We start from the raw sequence: 16,889 nt of genomic DNA, 5'->3' as shown, positions 1-16,889 counted from the left end.
CATTATATGGATTTTTTACCTGTAAAGGGCACATTGTAAAAGGAAAGGATTTTATATCTATCTAATCTTTCAACCTTAAAACAAAGTTACTGTGGTTCCACAGTCAAGGATGATATTCTCTATTCCAGCTCCAACACGTCTCACTGTCCAGTACATAATACTCTATGTACCTATTATAATTAAAGCTAATAGGTAACTTTCTGGCATAACATTTTCCCCTTGGAGGTTAGTTTGTCAGGCACAATCTTGCTTATGTAAACATTTTATAAAGAGCAAAACTAGTAATTTTTACTTGGTCAAAATCAGTTGCTTTATTCATCTTAGAATGCAGTGCTCCATTTCCTTATTTTGAATGCCTAAGTTTTAACATAGTATAACATTTTAGAAAAAAAAGTGGAAATCCAAATGATTGAAAATGAATAGTATTTTTCAGATGTTTTGTCAGATTGGTTTATTACAACCCAGAGTAGGAAAAAACCCTGTAGATCATCATATTTCTACATGACACTGACATTCTAGATCTTACTGTAGATCTTACTAGCTTTGGGGTTAGTTCTACATAAGACACACAGAGATGTCCGTTTTCTGAGATGCGTCTTACCAAAGAGAAAAGAATGAATCTGTCATTTCAGTAAGGTGCTCATGTGCATTAACTGCCTCTAAGCATTCCTCCCTGGCAGTTTTGTGTCAGAAGGCAGTTGTATCAAAGGAATAATCATGATAGGTTTTGTTTCATTGTTAAAGAGCAGCATGTCTTTGTTAGCTTGCATTGTCATGCCCATTTCAAATAAAACCACTTTCTTGCTCATGACTTCCAACATGTTGGTTTGCTGGCCTTGCATTTATTCTTTCATCTACTGAATGGAACTAAGATCTCATAATCAGTTCTAGATTAGTTGCACAAGAAAAATATTCTCCTCCTGTTTGCACCATTGTGCATCTCTGAATTCCATAGGATCACAACTTGTTGTCCAGCATAACAGCAGTGTTTCAGTTTTTCTTGGAACCTTTTTCAGCAAAGGCTATGCACAGCCACAGAAGTTACTGGATTTTTGACAACTGCTTGAAGTTCTACCTCTTACTACATCTTTTGGCAAACTGGGGGCTAGCGAGACGGATCTGTTACTTACTCCCCTACACTCAGTATAACTGCCCTTACTTTAGTAGTTTCAAAATGGATTATTTGTTGGTTTTCAATAAAAATCCAAATGCGAAGACCACTTGGAAGCTGTCACTGCAGACCACCACGACACCTTATTGTATCTTCGTTCTTGCATTGCTCATACTTGCTAAAATGCTCTGGCTTCTGGCTTAACATCCAGGTGTAGTTCAGTGTTCTCATTTGACCAAAATAACCTTATAGCAGAAAATAATAGATGCAAACATGTCTGAAATATAAGTATAATAAGTATAATAAAATTTTCATTGCAAGAAGCATACTGGGATGAGTGCACACAGAAGGATATAATAATCTGTACTTATTGTCAGCTTATGTTAAAGTGTGAGAGGAATACCGCTGAGATGCTTTGGTCTGTGATACTGAAAAGGTGTAAGAGATAATTTATTTGTATATTTTGGACAGCCTGTAGTAGTGATGATGAGGATGATGATAAAAGAAAACAGTACTGGCAGTATGACAGAGGAGGAAAGGGTAGGTTCTTACTCAAGGTTCATAGTAGTAAGAAACAACCAAAGAGTAACAGAAGTCTGTTCTAGAGCTTTCCCAAATTCTAAAATGCCTGTTTTTAAATCTCTTCTTAGAAAACTTCATTGTACTCGGAACTACATCCATCTGAACCTGTTCCTCTCTTTCATTCTAAGAGCAATCTCTGTTTTAGTCAAGGATGATATTCTCTATTCCAGCTCCAACACATCTCACTGTCCAGAGGATCAAACCTCATGGGTAATAAACCTCATTTGCTACCTGGAATAATACTGTTGCATCACCACCTTTGCCTCCATGATCCTTTTAAATAATTAGGAATGCCAAGATGTCAGTGTAGACAGTTTTGCAGAGAACATAGGGGCTAGCAAAATAGTCTGTGGGACATTGCCAGAGAAAGAAGTTTAAAGAATAAATAAGAGAAGTTAATGTTGTTTTGCATGTCTCTGAAAGGACAACATGCCGTCTGCCAAAACAAACCATGAGCAACTGGAGCTCAGAATAAACATGTCCACTACATTAATCAACTGGGAGAGGTTAAGACAAACGGGTGCCATCAGCTGGGAACCATTAAAGCAGCTTTTCTGGAAATGCTCCAGCAGTTTATCAGGGGTCCAGGAGCTGGACAGGTATCAGTGGAGGGAGAGGAGTGAGTCAGGGAGTTAAATATTTGCAGGAGTTGAATAGATCCTGGCTACGACAGAAGTGTTGTCATCTGCCGCCTTAGCCAGCAATACAATCTCATCTTGCTGTTAGAAGACTGATCACTATGTAATATTCACATTCTCTGCCTCTATTGTTTTAGTCAAAAGTGCTGTAGAAGAACCCTACAAATATTGCTGAATACCTTCTGAATTTAATTTGCTACAGTTTAAGTTTGGGGGAACAGGAGTGGGGGTGGGGAAGATGTTTTTAAAGTGATGAAACTATACTGTCCCAAAGCATAAAGTTCTTAGCACTGACTGCCAAGCTGTATGTATCGATTTGTAATATGGGGTAATTCCAGTGAAGACAAATAACCTCTGATTTAGCAGACCCCAAGTAGACAAAGTAGTTAGTGGACAGACTGACAGAGGTAATAAAACATTCTTAGGTCCTTGAAAGATTAGTCAGTGAGCTCTTGAAATATTCCTTGATTCCTGCAGTTTCTCGAATTCTGCAGTTATGAGATAACAAAGTCTCATACTTTCCTGTTTGAATACTCCAGTTTTGTGGGCTATTGAGTAATTTCTGTTGCATGATATGTGACATGATCTGACTGGTTTGGCAAGGCTAGTTCACCTTGTGTTGGCTGGATAGTGCTTTTCTTACATAGCAGCCTGTAGGGTTTGCCCCTTTTGTCACCTGTGATGATGTTCCACTGGTCTGCTTCACACACAGATGTCTAAAAGCACACAGTTCAAAATGCAATGTAACTAGATCCTGGGTCTGAGTGACACAGAACCATAACTTTGGCTAACTCTTTATTGAAAAATACCTTTACTGTTCAGTGTGTGGATGTACACCTGATATGGGATTAGCTGCAGGAGGAAGGGCAAATATTTTGATTGGAGTTTCTAGCATGTAAATTGAGAGTATAATGTAAGGCAGTATTGGAATTTTAAAGAGACTGCAAAAATTTTAGATATTGCCAGTCTGGTAGTAAGTAGTCAGAATAAAAGTAAATTTCAGCTTGCACTTGGGATGCACTGAGATATCTGAGACACCACAAGGTGCTGATCAACACAAAGAAGTGTTTCTAGGACTATGCCCTTCTGGTTTAGCAGCTGGTGACTCGGGTCCCTGAGGGCATCACACTTCATAGGTATTTTAAATGAGGAAGGGAGTAAAGCTGGCAGAAACCAGAAGTTCTACTTAGTCCATTTTGTTAAGTCTGTTATAGTCAGTATATTATCATGTTTCTCAACTCAATCTCCAGAGAAGCATTTTTATGTTCAATTCTTACATCCCAGATTCCTGCTGGGAAGGTAGCAGAAGCCAGCACTGTGGAACATCAGCAGAACAGGCATCTGAAAATCAGTTCCGAAGAGCAGCACACAAGCTATAAGTATATTTGGACTTCATGTAAAATGACATGCTTATGTGTTTTGTTAGTTCAGAAATACTAAAGCACATTCTAAGGGAAAACATAATTTTTTTGAAGTCCAATTGCCTTTTTCTTTGAAACCTGCTTGTTCATCATGTAAAGTTACGCTTTTCACTCAGTTTCCCATTTTTCTTTGAAAAAACCATAAAGCATTTTCTTTGATAATTTTTACTATGTTAGGAACCCAACTGGGATTTTGATGTATTAGCCTCATACTAGATGATCATTTGATCTAATAGCAACTCATCAACTATTGCAAATGTGTGCATTTATTGATAATCACCACCTGTTACAATATTTATGTGATGAAGTTTTCAAAATCTCAGAATTAATTTCCTATGAGAGTCATCTAAGTGATTTATTTATTATAATTTTCTTTCTATATATACAATAACATTTGCAATATCTCAGTTTGCTTTACCGAAGAAAAAGTTTTCTACTGCACCTGGGTTACCAGTTAAGACCTATAGGATATACTAATAACAGAATAATACCACTTCTTCCCTACACAGCTGTAATCCCTATTCTGGTATTTCAGATGGGCTGCAAGGCTATCTTGGTGTTTTTTCAGTATGGTGTTATGGCAAATTTTTACTGGCTCTTAGTTGAAGGACTTTACCTCCACATCCTCCTCGTGCTAATATTCTCCCCCAACAGACACTTCACGATCTACCTGCTGATTGGATGGGGTAAGAACATCTCTTTTATGTGTGTATGTCTTAGTCAGGTTCAGCATTTCATGCCAAGGTAGTCATGCCGTTTTTGTTGGCTGACTCCTCACTCACTAGATCCTTACTTCACCTCCAGTGTAGTATACAGCTGCTTCACCATGAGGGAGAACAGGCACAAAACTTCTAGCTTGCTCCTCGGCACGGCTCTGACCTGTGCCAATCTGCACAATGCCCAGAGGTTGTTTGGGAGATAGGATGGTGCAAGGTTTGCCGCCACAAACCGTATGATTCAGAATGTCCTAATATGGGAGGAAAAAGAAAGTTTAGCTACATAGCTATGGACTGTGTCATGCTATTGAGCTTTTTGAAAAGCCCAATAATATTGTCCCTCTGGTTTTAAATGTGTACTCCTTTCATTACCAGAAAGTGCAATGACACTTGTACAGCGTTTTAAAGCTTCCAGTATTAGATGGTCATAAAAGACCTAGGTATTGCTGGGAAAGGGGAGTAACACAGTGTTTGGGAATGGTTCCTTATGAAATAATTTACAATTCTGTAGTCACTGGAAGTGCACTGGAAATGCATAACCTGTATCGGTCTCCCTGTGGGTCACTGTCATCTTGAAAGAAACCTAAGAAAGGCATATTCTTTGTCTATCAGTCATTTTGATAAGAAATGAACCCACTCCCCGGCAGTCTTTGTAATAAATTGCCTGCATCATATAGCTCATCAGATGGGCCTCTCCCTCCATTCACTAAACAATTTATTATATGCTGTATATTCAGGGAATAAAAGGATACTAGCAGGCTACTTTGTAATTTTTTTTCCTATCATCCTCTAAAACTCTCTGGGATTTTTCAGGGATTCCTACCGTATTCGTTATTACGTGGACAGTGACACGGATCATTTTAGAGGACACAGGGTAAGTGAGTGTGGGGGAGAAAACATAAAGCCTCCTCCAGTGCCGATACAATCTTTGCCTTAGATGTGATGGTGTTCACCCAAATGAGCACAGAACTGAAGGGGACAAGCACAGAACTGAAATTTCAGAGAGCCCATTAAAGGAACAGGTGTTTAGGAGCTCTTCAGCTTGCTCTTTATGCTTGCTATTTATTTGAAAACTCATTAGACTCACATTTAGATCTATCTGCCTTGGAAGTCAAAACAGTACTTCAAATGGCAATGAGAGCCCTTGGGTTCGGTGCTGAAGTTCACTGCAGTAAAACGCTGGGCATTTGGATTTTCTGGCTAGCAACTCAAAAGACTGAAAACTGTATAACTTGGGGTATATCTAAATTGTGCTCCCAGATGTGAAGCAATGTGACGGAAAATATGTCAGATACAAATAGTCAAGTAACGCTACGCCTGATTACAGCTAAGCACAGCTCCTGGCATGTTAAGGGGAACTGAGGTAAGAATTCTGTCAAAGCTCAGGCTTGTGGTCTGTGCTGGCCCCAGTGCCTGGGAGAGCACAGTGGGACAAACAGATTTCACACTCCTTTTTTTCAACATGACTAATATATTTCAATTGATTCTGTAATGAAACTGGAAAATTAATTGTGTCCTGCATAATTGTTAAGGGTTTTTTTGCAATAACTCTAACATAAACTGAAGATTAGCTCCCTTTTCTTTTGTGATTATGATCATTACCTGTGCTTCAGATAAGTCTTTCAGATAACTTATTCTCAGAGAAAGACTTATCCTCAAACCAAAAGTGCTGAGCCTGCAGTCAAAGTGAAACTTGTAGTTTTCAGACAAAGCTTCAGATTTAGTCTCACATTTTTTCTAAACCAGTTCTTGCCATGATACAATTTCAGTTGAGTTTGTCAGGTGCTGTAGCTCTTCCTGATGTTATCACTGGGATTAAGTGCTTGTTGGGAAAGTGTCCTGACACGAAGTGAAACTCTAGAGTTTGGTTTTCCTGAAGGCCAGTGTCTTCCATAATGCTTAATGGTACAGTGCAGTGTGCCTGATGTTTTAGCTGATTTGAATGTGTACCAGGGACAAGCAGAAAAACATTCAGTGTCACATTCTAGGTTAGAAAAGGGATTATATCAGTGTGCTTTGACCTGTGTGTAAGAAATACCTCTCTTCATAGGTTTTGCTTGACAGATACTGATGTCAACATTATTTTTCCTTCTTTTTTTTTTTTTTTTTTTTTTTTTTTTTTTTTTTTTTTTTTTTTTTTTTTTTTTTTATAGTTGCTGGGATACAAATGAGCATGGTGGTCCATGGTGGGTTATACGAATACCGATCTTAATTTCTATTATAGTAAGTGAACTTCAAAGAATGAATTATAGATCAGTTCAGTATTGTGCAGTACATATAGCCATTATTCTTTACTGCTGGTTACAAATAGGCAAGAATTCTGTTTTAATGAAATGAAATTGTGCTCTAGTAGAAATGTTAAGCAGATGTCAAGGCCAATAAAATTTGTTGCCTTCAAAATTTATCTATCTCCTCTTTAAACAAGCATTTGCTTTTATTTGTATGTAATGTCTCTCCTGTTTATGAACCTGGGGGAAGCAAAAATCTAATTGTACTTTTCAATGAATTGCAGAGTTGATTTTGTATGTAAATAGTTTGGCAACTGAGAATCTGATATTATTGCAGTCATAAAAGACTATGCCTGTGTATACCTTTCTTTAATTGGTAGCCCACTGAAATATATATTGAACATGAAGTATTCAGAAAAGAATAGCATTTCAGAGTGTTTTATGGGGCTTTTCTTACGTGGCACTCATTAGAATTACTGAAGCAGCATAATAAAATTCCTGTTCACTGTGATGGTCATAATATATTATATATCAATTTCTGAAAACAGTCACAGTGCAAAGTAGTACATTGCAGATACACTTGCTTTATTTTTAATGTTTTAGTAAAAAAAGCCAAAAACCATTATTAGATTACATGAGATTTGAAGCTTGGGCTTGCCTTTCAATCTGTCCTGATGAAAATAATTTTGAGACAACTTCCCATCATCTTCATCAGAGTGAACTCTACAATGTTGAAAGAGAAAGCAGAGCTGAGGTATGTGTGAAATGACATAACCTAAGATAAGATATGATATGAAGAAATGTCACAGAGCTACAGCATGAAGAGAATAGGCGTACCTCAGGAGGTGGAGAATGGGGGATGGTCTCTTGAGTGAAGAAGACATGCTGAAAGATCAAAGTCTATTCTCTGGAAGTTCAATTTAAACATCTGGTAAACAGACAGGACTTCATGTGCCAGAATGCGATGCTTCTCCACAGAGGTCATAGACCTGGAAATGAATGTTGCCATTACTACATCCCATGCACCTACCAATGAAAATTCGTTTAGAACAATATCTTGTTTTCCCTTTTCTTAAAGGCACAGCCTGAAACTATCGCAGTAAGCTAAGGGTGGTCGAGTGATTCTGCAGTGTGTATAGTGTGAAGCCATCTCCTTTCCCAGTTAGATGATTCTTCAGCTATTTGAACACTTGCATAAGCTGGTCTCATATAGGAAGAAACAGTGTTCAGGTAGAAAGAGTACTTCTGTCATATCAAAGTAACTGAACATTGTTTATCTCGTTATCTCACATTGCAGGGAGTGCAAGGGCCTAAACAGCAAGAAAGAAGCAACATGAAGATAGTTTAAGTGATACATGCTTAGGTGATGTGTTTACGCTTGAAAGCCTATTATCAGAAAGACAACTGATGAAAAAAGCTACCTCTGCTAAAGTGGCAGCATTTATCACTCTCTTGCAGTTTCTCTGCATTCACATTATTTTATCATTTTCCTTATTTTAAATGTTCACTGAACAGTATACATGTTCTAGGTTATTTAAAGACATCATGCTCAAATTGATTTATGGGATAGAAAAGCTACAATACTGAAAGTAAAATTCTAGGACACTACTCGTTTTGCATTTTAGTGAAACAGATAACTACTTCAAAGGATTTAAATAAATTATCACATCAGTACTAGTGTTAGAGAAATTGACTTGCCTCACTGTGGTAAGTGAGTGGCAGTTGCCACCTTTAGATCTTGGTACCCAGTTTCAGCTGACTGGATTTACAAGCTCAGTAGTGCCAAGGACTGTTACAAACTCAAACACAAGTGTCTGTTGTTGATGACTCTAGGGTTGTGCTTACAGACAGGAGGGGATGCAGTCAAAAATAGACTTAAAAGTAGTACATGAATGTCAGTGAAGAATGTGAGTCATCTAAGTGTCATCCACAGGTGATTTGATGCTCAGAAACCACATGGATGACAGTTTATTCTGTTACAGTAGAAAGTAAGAATGCCTGCGAAGAACAAGAAGTTACTCTGACAGTCTTTTTGCAAAGATTTTTCCTTTTCCTATTGTGTGGCTAACAAATACACAATTAAATGGAATCTCTGGCCTGACCCACTAATACTGGCTCCAGTGCATATGGCAGACTGCATCTGTACATGGTGCTGTGGTAAGCCTGCAGAAACAATCAGCAATAACTGGCTTCCTCTTGTTACTTTTATAGGCAACTTGCATTGAGGGAAACTTTCTGAGTAATTATCTGCCGAAGAAATAAATGTAAAATTCAGTAAAGGCCTCTATTTTCTAACATTTTTAAAAATTCTTTTTTAAAAAACATTACATATACATTTCCTAATATTTTATTTAATCACTGTCAGTTCCCATCACTTCCCTTCCCTTGTCACTTCAGAGAAAATGTTAAATACAAAGGGGTGTGCTGTTGTTGTGATCATGGCTCGTTTATTAACATCATAAATTGTACAGGGTACGTCAGAGAAGACACAGAAATTGATTGAACTCGTTCCAGCAATACGTGAAGGCAGAAACTGAAAGTTTATAACAGTGAGGCACACACTGTCCAGCTGGGTAACCAACCTGCTGGCTTTGGCCTTTGCAATGGTGTTAGTTAATAAAATGCTTATTTCAGTGATAGAAGTTATTCTGTTGGCTGATTTCTCCTAAAATATGTGCAGGGAGGTGGTGGAGTCACCATCATTGGAGGTGTTTAAGGGGAGACTGGATGGGGCGCTTGGTGCCATGGTTTAGTTGATTGGATCATGTTAGGTAATAGGTTGGACTCAGTGATCTTGGAGGTCTTTTCCAAACCGGTCCGGTCCGTTCCGGTCTATTCTATTCTATTCTATTCTATTCTATTCTATTCTATTCTATTCTATTCTATTCTATTCATTTGGTGAAGATGGTTTTGTAGCTGTAGCTTTCAGCCCATGTTGTTGCCGTGAACATGTGACCTCTGAGTATTGCTTCATGTGAGTGCGGGTGTGTACTTCAGTGCATGGTTTTCGAGACTGAGCCAAACAGTCCAGCACCAAAAGGGTTGGTGAGTGCAAGATGCCAAACCAAGTATGAAAAAATAATGGGAGACAGGGTCTGCTGAGTTTAACATTTCAGTTTTCCAGATTGATCAAGGTCTGATAATAACTGTTTTTAAGCAAATGTGTGTTATGAAATAATACTACTGCTCTGTCTCAGAAGGCTGTCATGAGAAAGAGACTGCAAGGAATCAGTTCCTTCAGTGGTAATGTCTGCCTCAATAACTAAGACAGGCAGATTCTTGTGAGAGGCCCTTTCATGCTAACTGGACAGAAAATTACCAAAGGATGAGAGATGGTCAAAACTATATTTGGGACTCACATTTTCCTTTGGAATTCCAGTTGTGAATTCACACGATGATTTCGGACGGTGCTTGATTGCAACAAATTGCATCCTGCTAGGAAGCTTGTATTCAGCTGAGATTTTGGAAGGAGGGCATTTCTGACAACCAAGCTTTCAAACGTTTTGCCAGCTGTACTAGAACTGGTGGCCATGCTGAGGTGCACCGGATGTAGCAGAGTTAGCGGGGCAAAATAAAGATGACAGATGTGACAGTGCAAAGATTGATGTGTTCTGGCGGGAGGTACACAACACCCACTGCTGAGCTGGTTGTCTGACTCGGTAAGCATTTCTTTGTGCGCCTAATGAGTAGAGAAGTAAGAAATCACCATTATATTTGTTTTCTTTGCAGGTGAATTTTATACTTTTCATTAGTATTATTAGAATCTTACTGCAGAAGCTAAGATCTCCAGATGTTGGAGGAAATGACCAGTCACAGTACAAGTGAGTAATTTTTTAGCTATTATATACACAGCAGAAATTATCTAAGATTTCCTCTGCTGAAAGCAGCTACCAACAATTTCTGTGATGCTATAATTACATTTAATACACAAGTACTTCTATATATGGTTTTAAAAAGATCCTGTCACTATCCTGAAATAGACATTAACTTTGTTGTTGTTTTTTGTCAAGCACCAAGTCCAATTAAAAATAAGCCATTTCCTGAAGACCAAGAAGCTATTCTTGAATTTGAGTTCAATCCATATAAATGAGTGTGCTGGTACAAAAATCATGGAGTCAAACACCTTTCTTTCAATGTATAAATATTTATTTTTTATGTAAAAAAAGTTTCAATATCAAACCACTTCAACCTCATTGTAACCATTTTAAGTTTTTTTTTTTCCATTTCTAAATTACTTTTTATTGTAATATTTACATATATTTTAAGAACTGGAAAGAAGTTATGTTGTTCTCAAAAAGTAAAAAAAAGAGTATTTCATGTTGATTTGGAATAGCATGTTTATTTCTCTAGAGGAAAACAGAGTGTTTCTTATTTAGATCAACGTCATTTCTGTTTAGGTTTTCTTTTTTTTGTTTTGACTATCTAAATCCTAACATCCATTGTTTCCACAGCTTTAGAATCAAGGAACATTGGAGGTCCAAAATATGAATTATTCTTCATTATATTGCCATATCAGCTATTGTTGTTTATTAAAATATCTGCTGGGCACTGTAATACAGAACAAAGAGTGTAGTTGTAGATCTTAAATTTTAAATTCCAGATGGAGACACTTGAGTTTGATACCTCAGGATGTTAATGTGATATTTCAGTGGCAAAAACCTAGTATGAATGCTGAAGAAATCGAAACTGTGCAAGTGGCCTTTGAAAATATGTCCCTGGATAACAAGTTTTCTTCATTCTATTCATTCCTGTCCTAAATGCAGTTAAAACGTGATGTGGTAAAGCACATATTTAAAGCCAAGAGAACTAGGACCTTAAGTGTTTGATAAACAGTATGACATACCTGATTCACAACGTAACAAATTCTCAATTCTCATGCGCCATGGAAAAAGCAACACGCTAATGTGCTGCAAGGCTTTACTTCAAAGAGCTGCAAGGGTCTTTTTTTGTGGGAGTTTATGACTTGAATTAACTCAGCATATGGGAGAACTAAATCAGCCTAGGCGAAATCATGCAGTTGTCACACTATGGCACTGACCTGTGGCCAGGAAATCCCTTCAGTTTTACCCCTTGTGATAAGAACTTTTTTTTCTTTCTGTGTGGTATTTATGTATGTTGTGAAAACTGAGGCATTTACTTCCCATCAGTCCCATAATTCTCCACAGTTTACTCTAGCACTTCATAGTGTAAAGTACTAATTAGTACCAACCTCATTAATCATTCTTCAGCCTTGTGAATTCTTTGCTTTTAGCATTTGATTGCCTTATTAAGTTTGGATTGGATGTTCTTTAGCAGATACCCATGGGAACAGTAGATTAACTTCAAGAAATACTGCATTTCAAGAGCAAATTAAGGGTCTGGAAGTCTCATTTTTCAGAATGCAAATTCATTTTCTACAGTACAGAGAAGAACAAGGCTATTTTGTCTGCCCCTTTCATTCACTAAGATGTAAGTGTAGTGTAGAGAAAGTAACATCCCCTACACAAAAATTACTAAAATGAGAATGGGGTGAAATGAGACACGTGAATACTACTCATGCAAGTCAACATTTTTCTTCCTTTTCTGTGCCCCACTTGCTTGTTCCTGGTTCTACCTTTTTGTTGCTCAATTTACCTTGGCAGTGGGCAAGGATAGGTTAAAATAAAATCAATTTCAATTTCACTTGGGAAACCAGGAAATTTGTTGCTATCATCATCTCATCCAGTTGTAAATTAATTTCTTCTGCTAAGGCAATCCATATGTCCAGCTTCCTGGTAGCACCATTAGATGTGAGGGGCTGTTAGGTCTGATGATTTCAACGCAAATAAATGCAGCCTCTGGGACTGAGATTGTTTATAAATCTGAAATCATACAAGATTTATATAAATGACACTGTATCAGGTTCTTATCTGACTAAAACAAGAGCTTATTATTAAATTCCAGCTTTTTCTCTTTTATTTGTCCAGGAGACTTGCAAAATCCACATTGTTGCTTATTCCATTATTTGGAGTTCACTACACAGTGTTTGCTCTATTTCCTGACCGCAGTTCCAATAATTATAAAATAATCTTTGAGTTGTGTTTGGGATCTTTTCAGGTAAATTTTAAGGCTTTTATTCCAAAGAAGTTTTATTGACCTAGGTTGGTGCTGCCTACTAACTAATGAATATTGTCTCTCTCTCCAGGGGTTGATTGTTGCAGTCCTCTATTGTTTTCTGAACAGTGAAGTAAGTCTCACATTTCCAACTAAGGATGTTAAATATTGTTTTCAGTAAATGCATAAGTGCTCCCAGCAGTGTGTGCTTGCAGCTGAGAAAGCCAGTTGTTATTTTCTACATCAAAGGAAGTGTGGCCAGCAGGTCAAGAGAGGTGATTGTCCTCAGCACAAGAACAACCTGGAGCTGTTAGAGTCTCTTAATCCAAAGGAGGGCCATCAAAATTATCACAAGGCTGAAATACTTCTCCTATAGAAGATGGAGAGCATTGTGATTGTTCAGCCTGGAGAAGAGAAGGCTTTGGGGAGATGTTTTGTGGACTTTCAGTATAAAAAGGAGGATTAGAAGGAAGATGGAGGAAGACATTTTGCAGGGCGTGCAGTGACAGGACAAAGGGCAATGGCTTGAAACTGAGAGGAGCTTTAGGTGGCAAGTAAGGAAGACATTTTTTCTGTCAGGGTAGTGGAGATGCTGAAACAGGATGCTCAGTGAAGTTGTGGATGCTCCATCACTGGAAGTGTTCAAGATCAGGTTAGATGGAACTTTGAGCACCACGACCTGCTGAAGATGTTCCAACCTGTGGCAGGGAAGTTGAACTAGGTGATTTTTAAAAGTTCCTACCAACCCAAGCCATTTTATGATTCCGTTCCTAGAGGTTCCCATTTGACAACCAGTAAATGTGGAAAAGTTTCTCATGTAAAAGGGCATTTTCATCTCCTCTCGTGCATTCTGTTTTTAACACAGGTGCAAGGGGAACTGAAAAGAAAATGGCGGAGTTTGTGCTGGAAGCAGACAGCAGGCAGAGATTACAGACTCCACAGCTCTTCGACTTCTCGAAATGGATCAGAAAGCGTTTCTCGGCTCCATCGGCATTCACGGGCTCAGTCATTTATGCAGACCGAGACCACCATGATATGAATCAGCTAGGTCACTCAAAAGATGAAAAACTGGGGGATGTATCTTTCATTGTGCAGGTTGATGTGATATTTTATAAAATGTGCTTTGCTTTGCTACGCGCTGGTGTTTGGGAAATGGGTTTGTGCAGCCAGCCAGTTAATAATGGCGACACCTACCCCATGAATGCCTTTGTTTTCTTTAAAGGGGACTCATTAATTCTGAGGTTCTCTTGCTGTTTGCTGGCTGTAACTATTCAAGAACTCATTTACTATAGTAGCCTCTTTACCTCCAACATAACTACAAGATATATACATGGTATCATGTTCAATGCAGATTCTTTGGTACATATTGAAAAGGGTAAGATGGAAAGAAAGAAAAGTTCTTACGCTTTTCTTTATACTGAAGGAAACATTTATTTCCTTGATGATTAAGAAATTCTTTACTAATTATGGAAAACAAGGTGAAAATAAAGAAGTGTAAGGCCATCATTAACCACACTGGGAGTTTAGTGTGCTAATCCAGGAAATCAGTGCCATTATTTATTTGGAGGGAAAATAGGTAGCACTTGCTTTAATTGTGTAACTTTCAGAGATTGCTTTCTACAGAATTTGATTCTGATTCTGTTCCTTTCAGAAGTGCCTGGCTTTATGTGCAGAAAGCAGGGCTACCTTTATAGTCCATACAGAAAAGACTACTGTGAATAGTTTTAATTACAACATCAGCATTTCCAATAGTGTGGTTGCAATCTCCAGTTGTTCTCTTCTCTTTAAAATCCAAGAGCTTTGTGTTGATCTTTTATTAAACAATTTTCTGAAGAGGTCCTTTATTGCTAGAGCAGTCTGGCATAGGATAAACAGCCGTGGCTTTAAAAATACAATTTTTAATAATATAAATATCTCTCTAGAACTACATACTTGACAGCTAAAACAAGGAATGTTTTCATATACTTACAACTGCCATTTAAGGAATTGTGCAAATTGTTTTAGCTTAATTCTCTTCTGTATTTATCTGAGCTGAATTAAAAAGTAGCCATGACCGTGACTCCAGCCGAAAAAAAGATAGAATCTCTAAAAATTACCATAAAAGGCATAAATAGATGAAATTATCAACAGTGCCAAGCCTCTTATGTAGCCACATAAAGAAAAAAAAGCATAGAACTGTCAGATTCCTATAAACATACACAGCACATTTGCACGCTTTAAAAGAAATAACCCCAGTAATGTTTACTTCCTCTGTCCTGTTTAACCATGTTCACCCTAAAGAGCAAGTGGTAATAATACATATTTTCATAGGTACCCCTGAACCATAAAAGCAATTGCCATGATGTTTCAAATAATAGGTAGTATGGAGACAGTGGAATCCAAGGTCCATACTAGTGCCAGGGAAGGGGAAGAACAGCAGCATGGGTGTGAGTTGACAGGCATACATCTACACTCTTGAAAATATTACCAGTAGTAGGAATATTGTTCACAGCCACCAAAGTGTCCATACACCTCTTGCTCTGATTTTATTTAGCAGTTTATCAAAGACGAGTTATTTCAAGGGGATTACCATTCAGTGATACAAAGTTATGTCAGACCAAAGACAGCAAAGGCCCTGTGGTTTACATCAGTACTGCAAAACAGGTAACTGTGAAACATAGAAGCGTAGAGTTGTTTTGGTTGGAAAAGGCCTCCAATACTGAGTCCCGCTGTCAGCCTAACACCACCATGGCCATTAAACCATGTCGTGCAGTGCCACATCTAGACATTTTCTGAACGCCTCCAGGGACGGTTGGTGACTCTACCACCTCCCTGGGCAACGTATTCCAGTGGTTATTCCATGTAACCTTCCAGACTGTTACGCGACACCAACCTTTACGCCTTTACATGGTGAGTATCATTTGAGTTAGTAATTATTTGAAAAATTGTTACTTTGCCAAAATTTGACTTTAAAGATGCTATTGATCACATCAAGTCATGGAGAATGTTTTCTGCTATCTCTTGGTGATGTAACTGTGAGATTCTGGAGTGAAGTAGGCTGGCCAGTGAAAGTTCCGTGGGGTCTAAAGATACATCCCTACTAAATTAAATGTGTTCCCAAAGGCTTTCGACTCAGAAACCACTGCTAAATTTAGTCTTTTTCTTGGATCGCTGAACAACCTTATCAACAACCTCTTAATGGCAAATACACGGAGAGACAGCTCCAGGTAACCCTAAATGTCCAACTAAAAGATCCTTTTGGGGCCCTCTAGAGGCTCCCCACATCCCCCCATATGCCCCCAAATTCTCATTTGATACTCCCCGACCCCTCTCAGATGGCATCAGATGGCCCCTTAAAAGGCGTGTTAATGGCCCAGTTAGGGGCTTCTCTTGCCCTCGTGTGTGGGGAAGCAGCTTTGCTGGGCTCTGTTCAGAGGGCTTTGCGTTCAAATTAAAAAGAAACCAAGAACAAATAATTCCACAACAAATAAAATAACTAAAGGGTGACAAATGCCTCCTGATACACACAAAGGAAGCTCCCCTGGTTTGAATTGATATACCTTTTATAGGTATGTTTGCAAAGTCTGTTTTGCCTTTGCATCTAACAGAAGAGATCCAGTGGGGGTGATTTCAAAGCCTTTTTGCATAGCAATTAATACCATTCCTGACTCTCTGTATAGAGAGGAGAGAGTTTTGTAATTGGATTTTTAGTCTGCGGGGGCGGCTCAGCTCCCTGCGGGGGCTTGGCTCAGATGTTGTATTATATAGGGTGTTGTGTTATATGAAGTGGATCCCTTAAGAACTTAATGAATTGTAGGATGGTCTGTGTTGAAGCAGGGGAGGTTCCTGCAAGAACTGAACGTTTGACACCCTGCTGAAGTTTTGAGTGTGGGCGTGACTGAGACGTAGGAAATACCTATGAAGCGAGCGGGAGTCCCCATCTGCGGTTCCACGTCTCCATGAAGATCGTGGCCAGAGACACAGGAAGTGAATGTTGAGTGGGAGTGTGGTCAGTAATGGTGTATTTAGGACCAGTCAATGAAGGGAGAGGATTTCCTTCCATGAAAAGGACAGCAGTTCCATCTGGCTGGGCTCGGTGCCACCTGGCTTGGCTGAGGTCGCCTCTCTGCTCCATGTTTTCC

At 38.5% G+C, this 16,889-nt stretch overlaps 1 protein-coding gene across 4 annotated transcripts in view; it reads left to right on the top strand.

Moving 5' to 3' along the window:
* The window catches only part of VIPR2 (vasoactive intestinal peptide receptor 2), a 40,693-nt gene extending 25,866 nt beyond the window's left edge, over window positions 1-14,827 (top strand). Inside the window, exons 6-14 of one of the 4 annotated variants that reach the window (XM_068145734.1) lie at window positions 1,762-1,903; window positions 3,616-3,710; window positions 4,407-4,438; window positions 5,282-5,342; window positions 6,622-6,691; window positions 10,426-10,517; window positions 12,642-12,771; window positions 12,860-12,901; window positions 13,634-14,827. In XM_068145734.1, coding sequence (XP_068001835.1) covers window positions 1,762-1,903; window positions 3,616-3,710; window positions 4,407-4,438; window positions 5,282-5,342; window positions 6,622-6,691; window positions 10,426-10,517; window positions 12,642-12,771; window positions 12,860-12,901; window positions 13,634-13,807 — 838 coding nt within the window. In that variant the 3' untranslated portion in view covers window positions 13,808-14,827. Of the gene's footprint in view, window positions 1-1,761; window positions 1,904-3,615; window positions 3,711-4,287; window positions 4,439-5,281; window positions 5,343-6,621; window positions 6,692-10,425; window positions 10,518-12,641; window positions 12,772-12,859; window positions 12,902-13,633 lie in introns of all 4 variants that reach the window. The other 3 variants (XM_068145735.1, XM_068145733.1, XM_068145736.1) reach the window with 3 other exon arrangements.
* The last annotated feature ends 2,062 nt before the right edge of the window (window positions 14,828-16,889 follow it).

Source organism: Melanerpes formicivorus, unplaced genomic scaffold (genome assembly GCF_026170545.1).
Source record: "Melanerpes formicivorus ecotype bairdi unplaced genomic scaffold, bMelFor1.0.p_v2 SCAF_13, whole genome shotgun sequence".
Classification (NCBI taxonomy): domain Eukaryota; kingdom Metazoa; phylum Chordata; class Aves; order Piciformes; family Picidae; genus Melanerpes; species Melanerpes formicivorus.
Note: the sequence above shows the minus strand (reverse complement) of the source record. Positions and strands in the feature narration are given on the sequence as shown.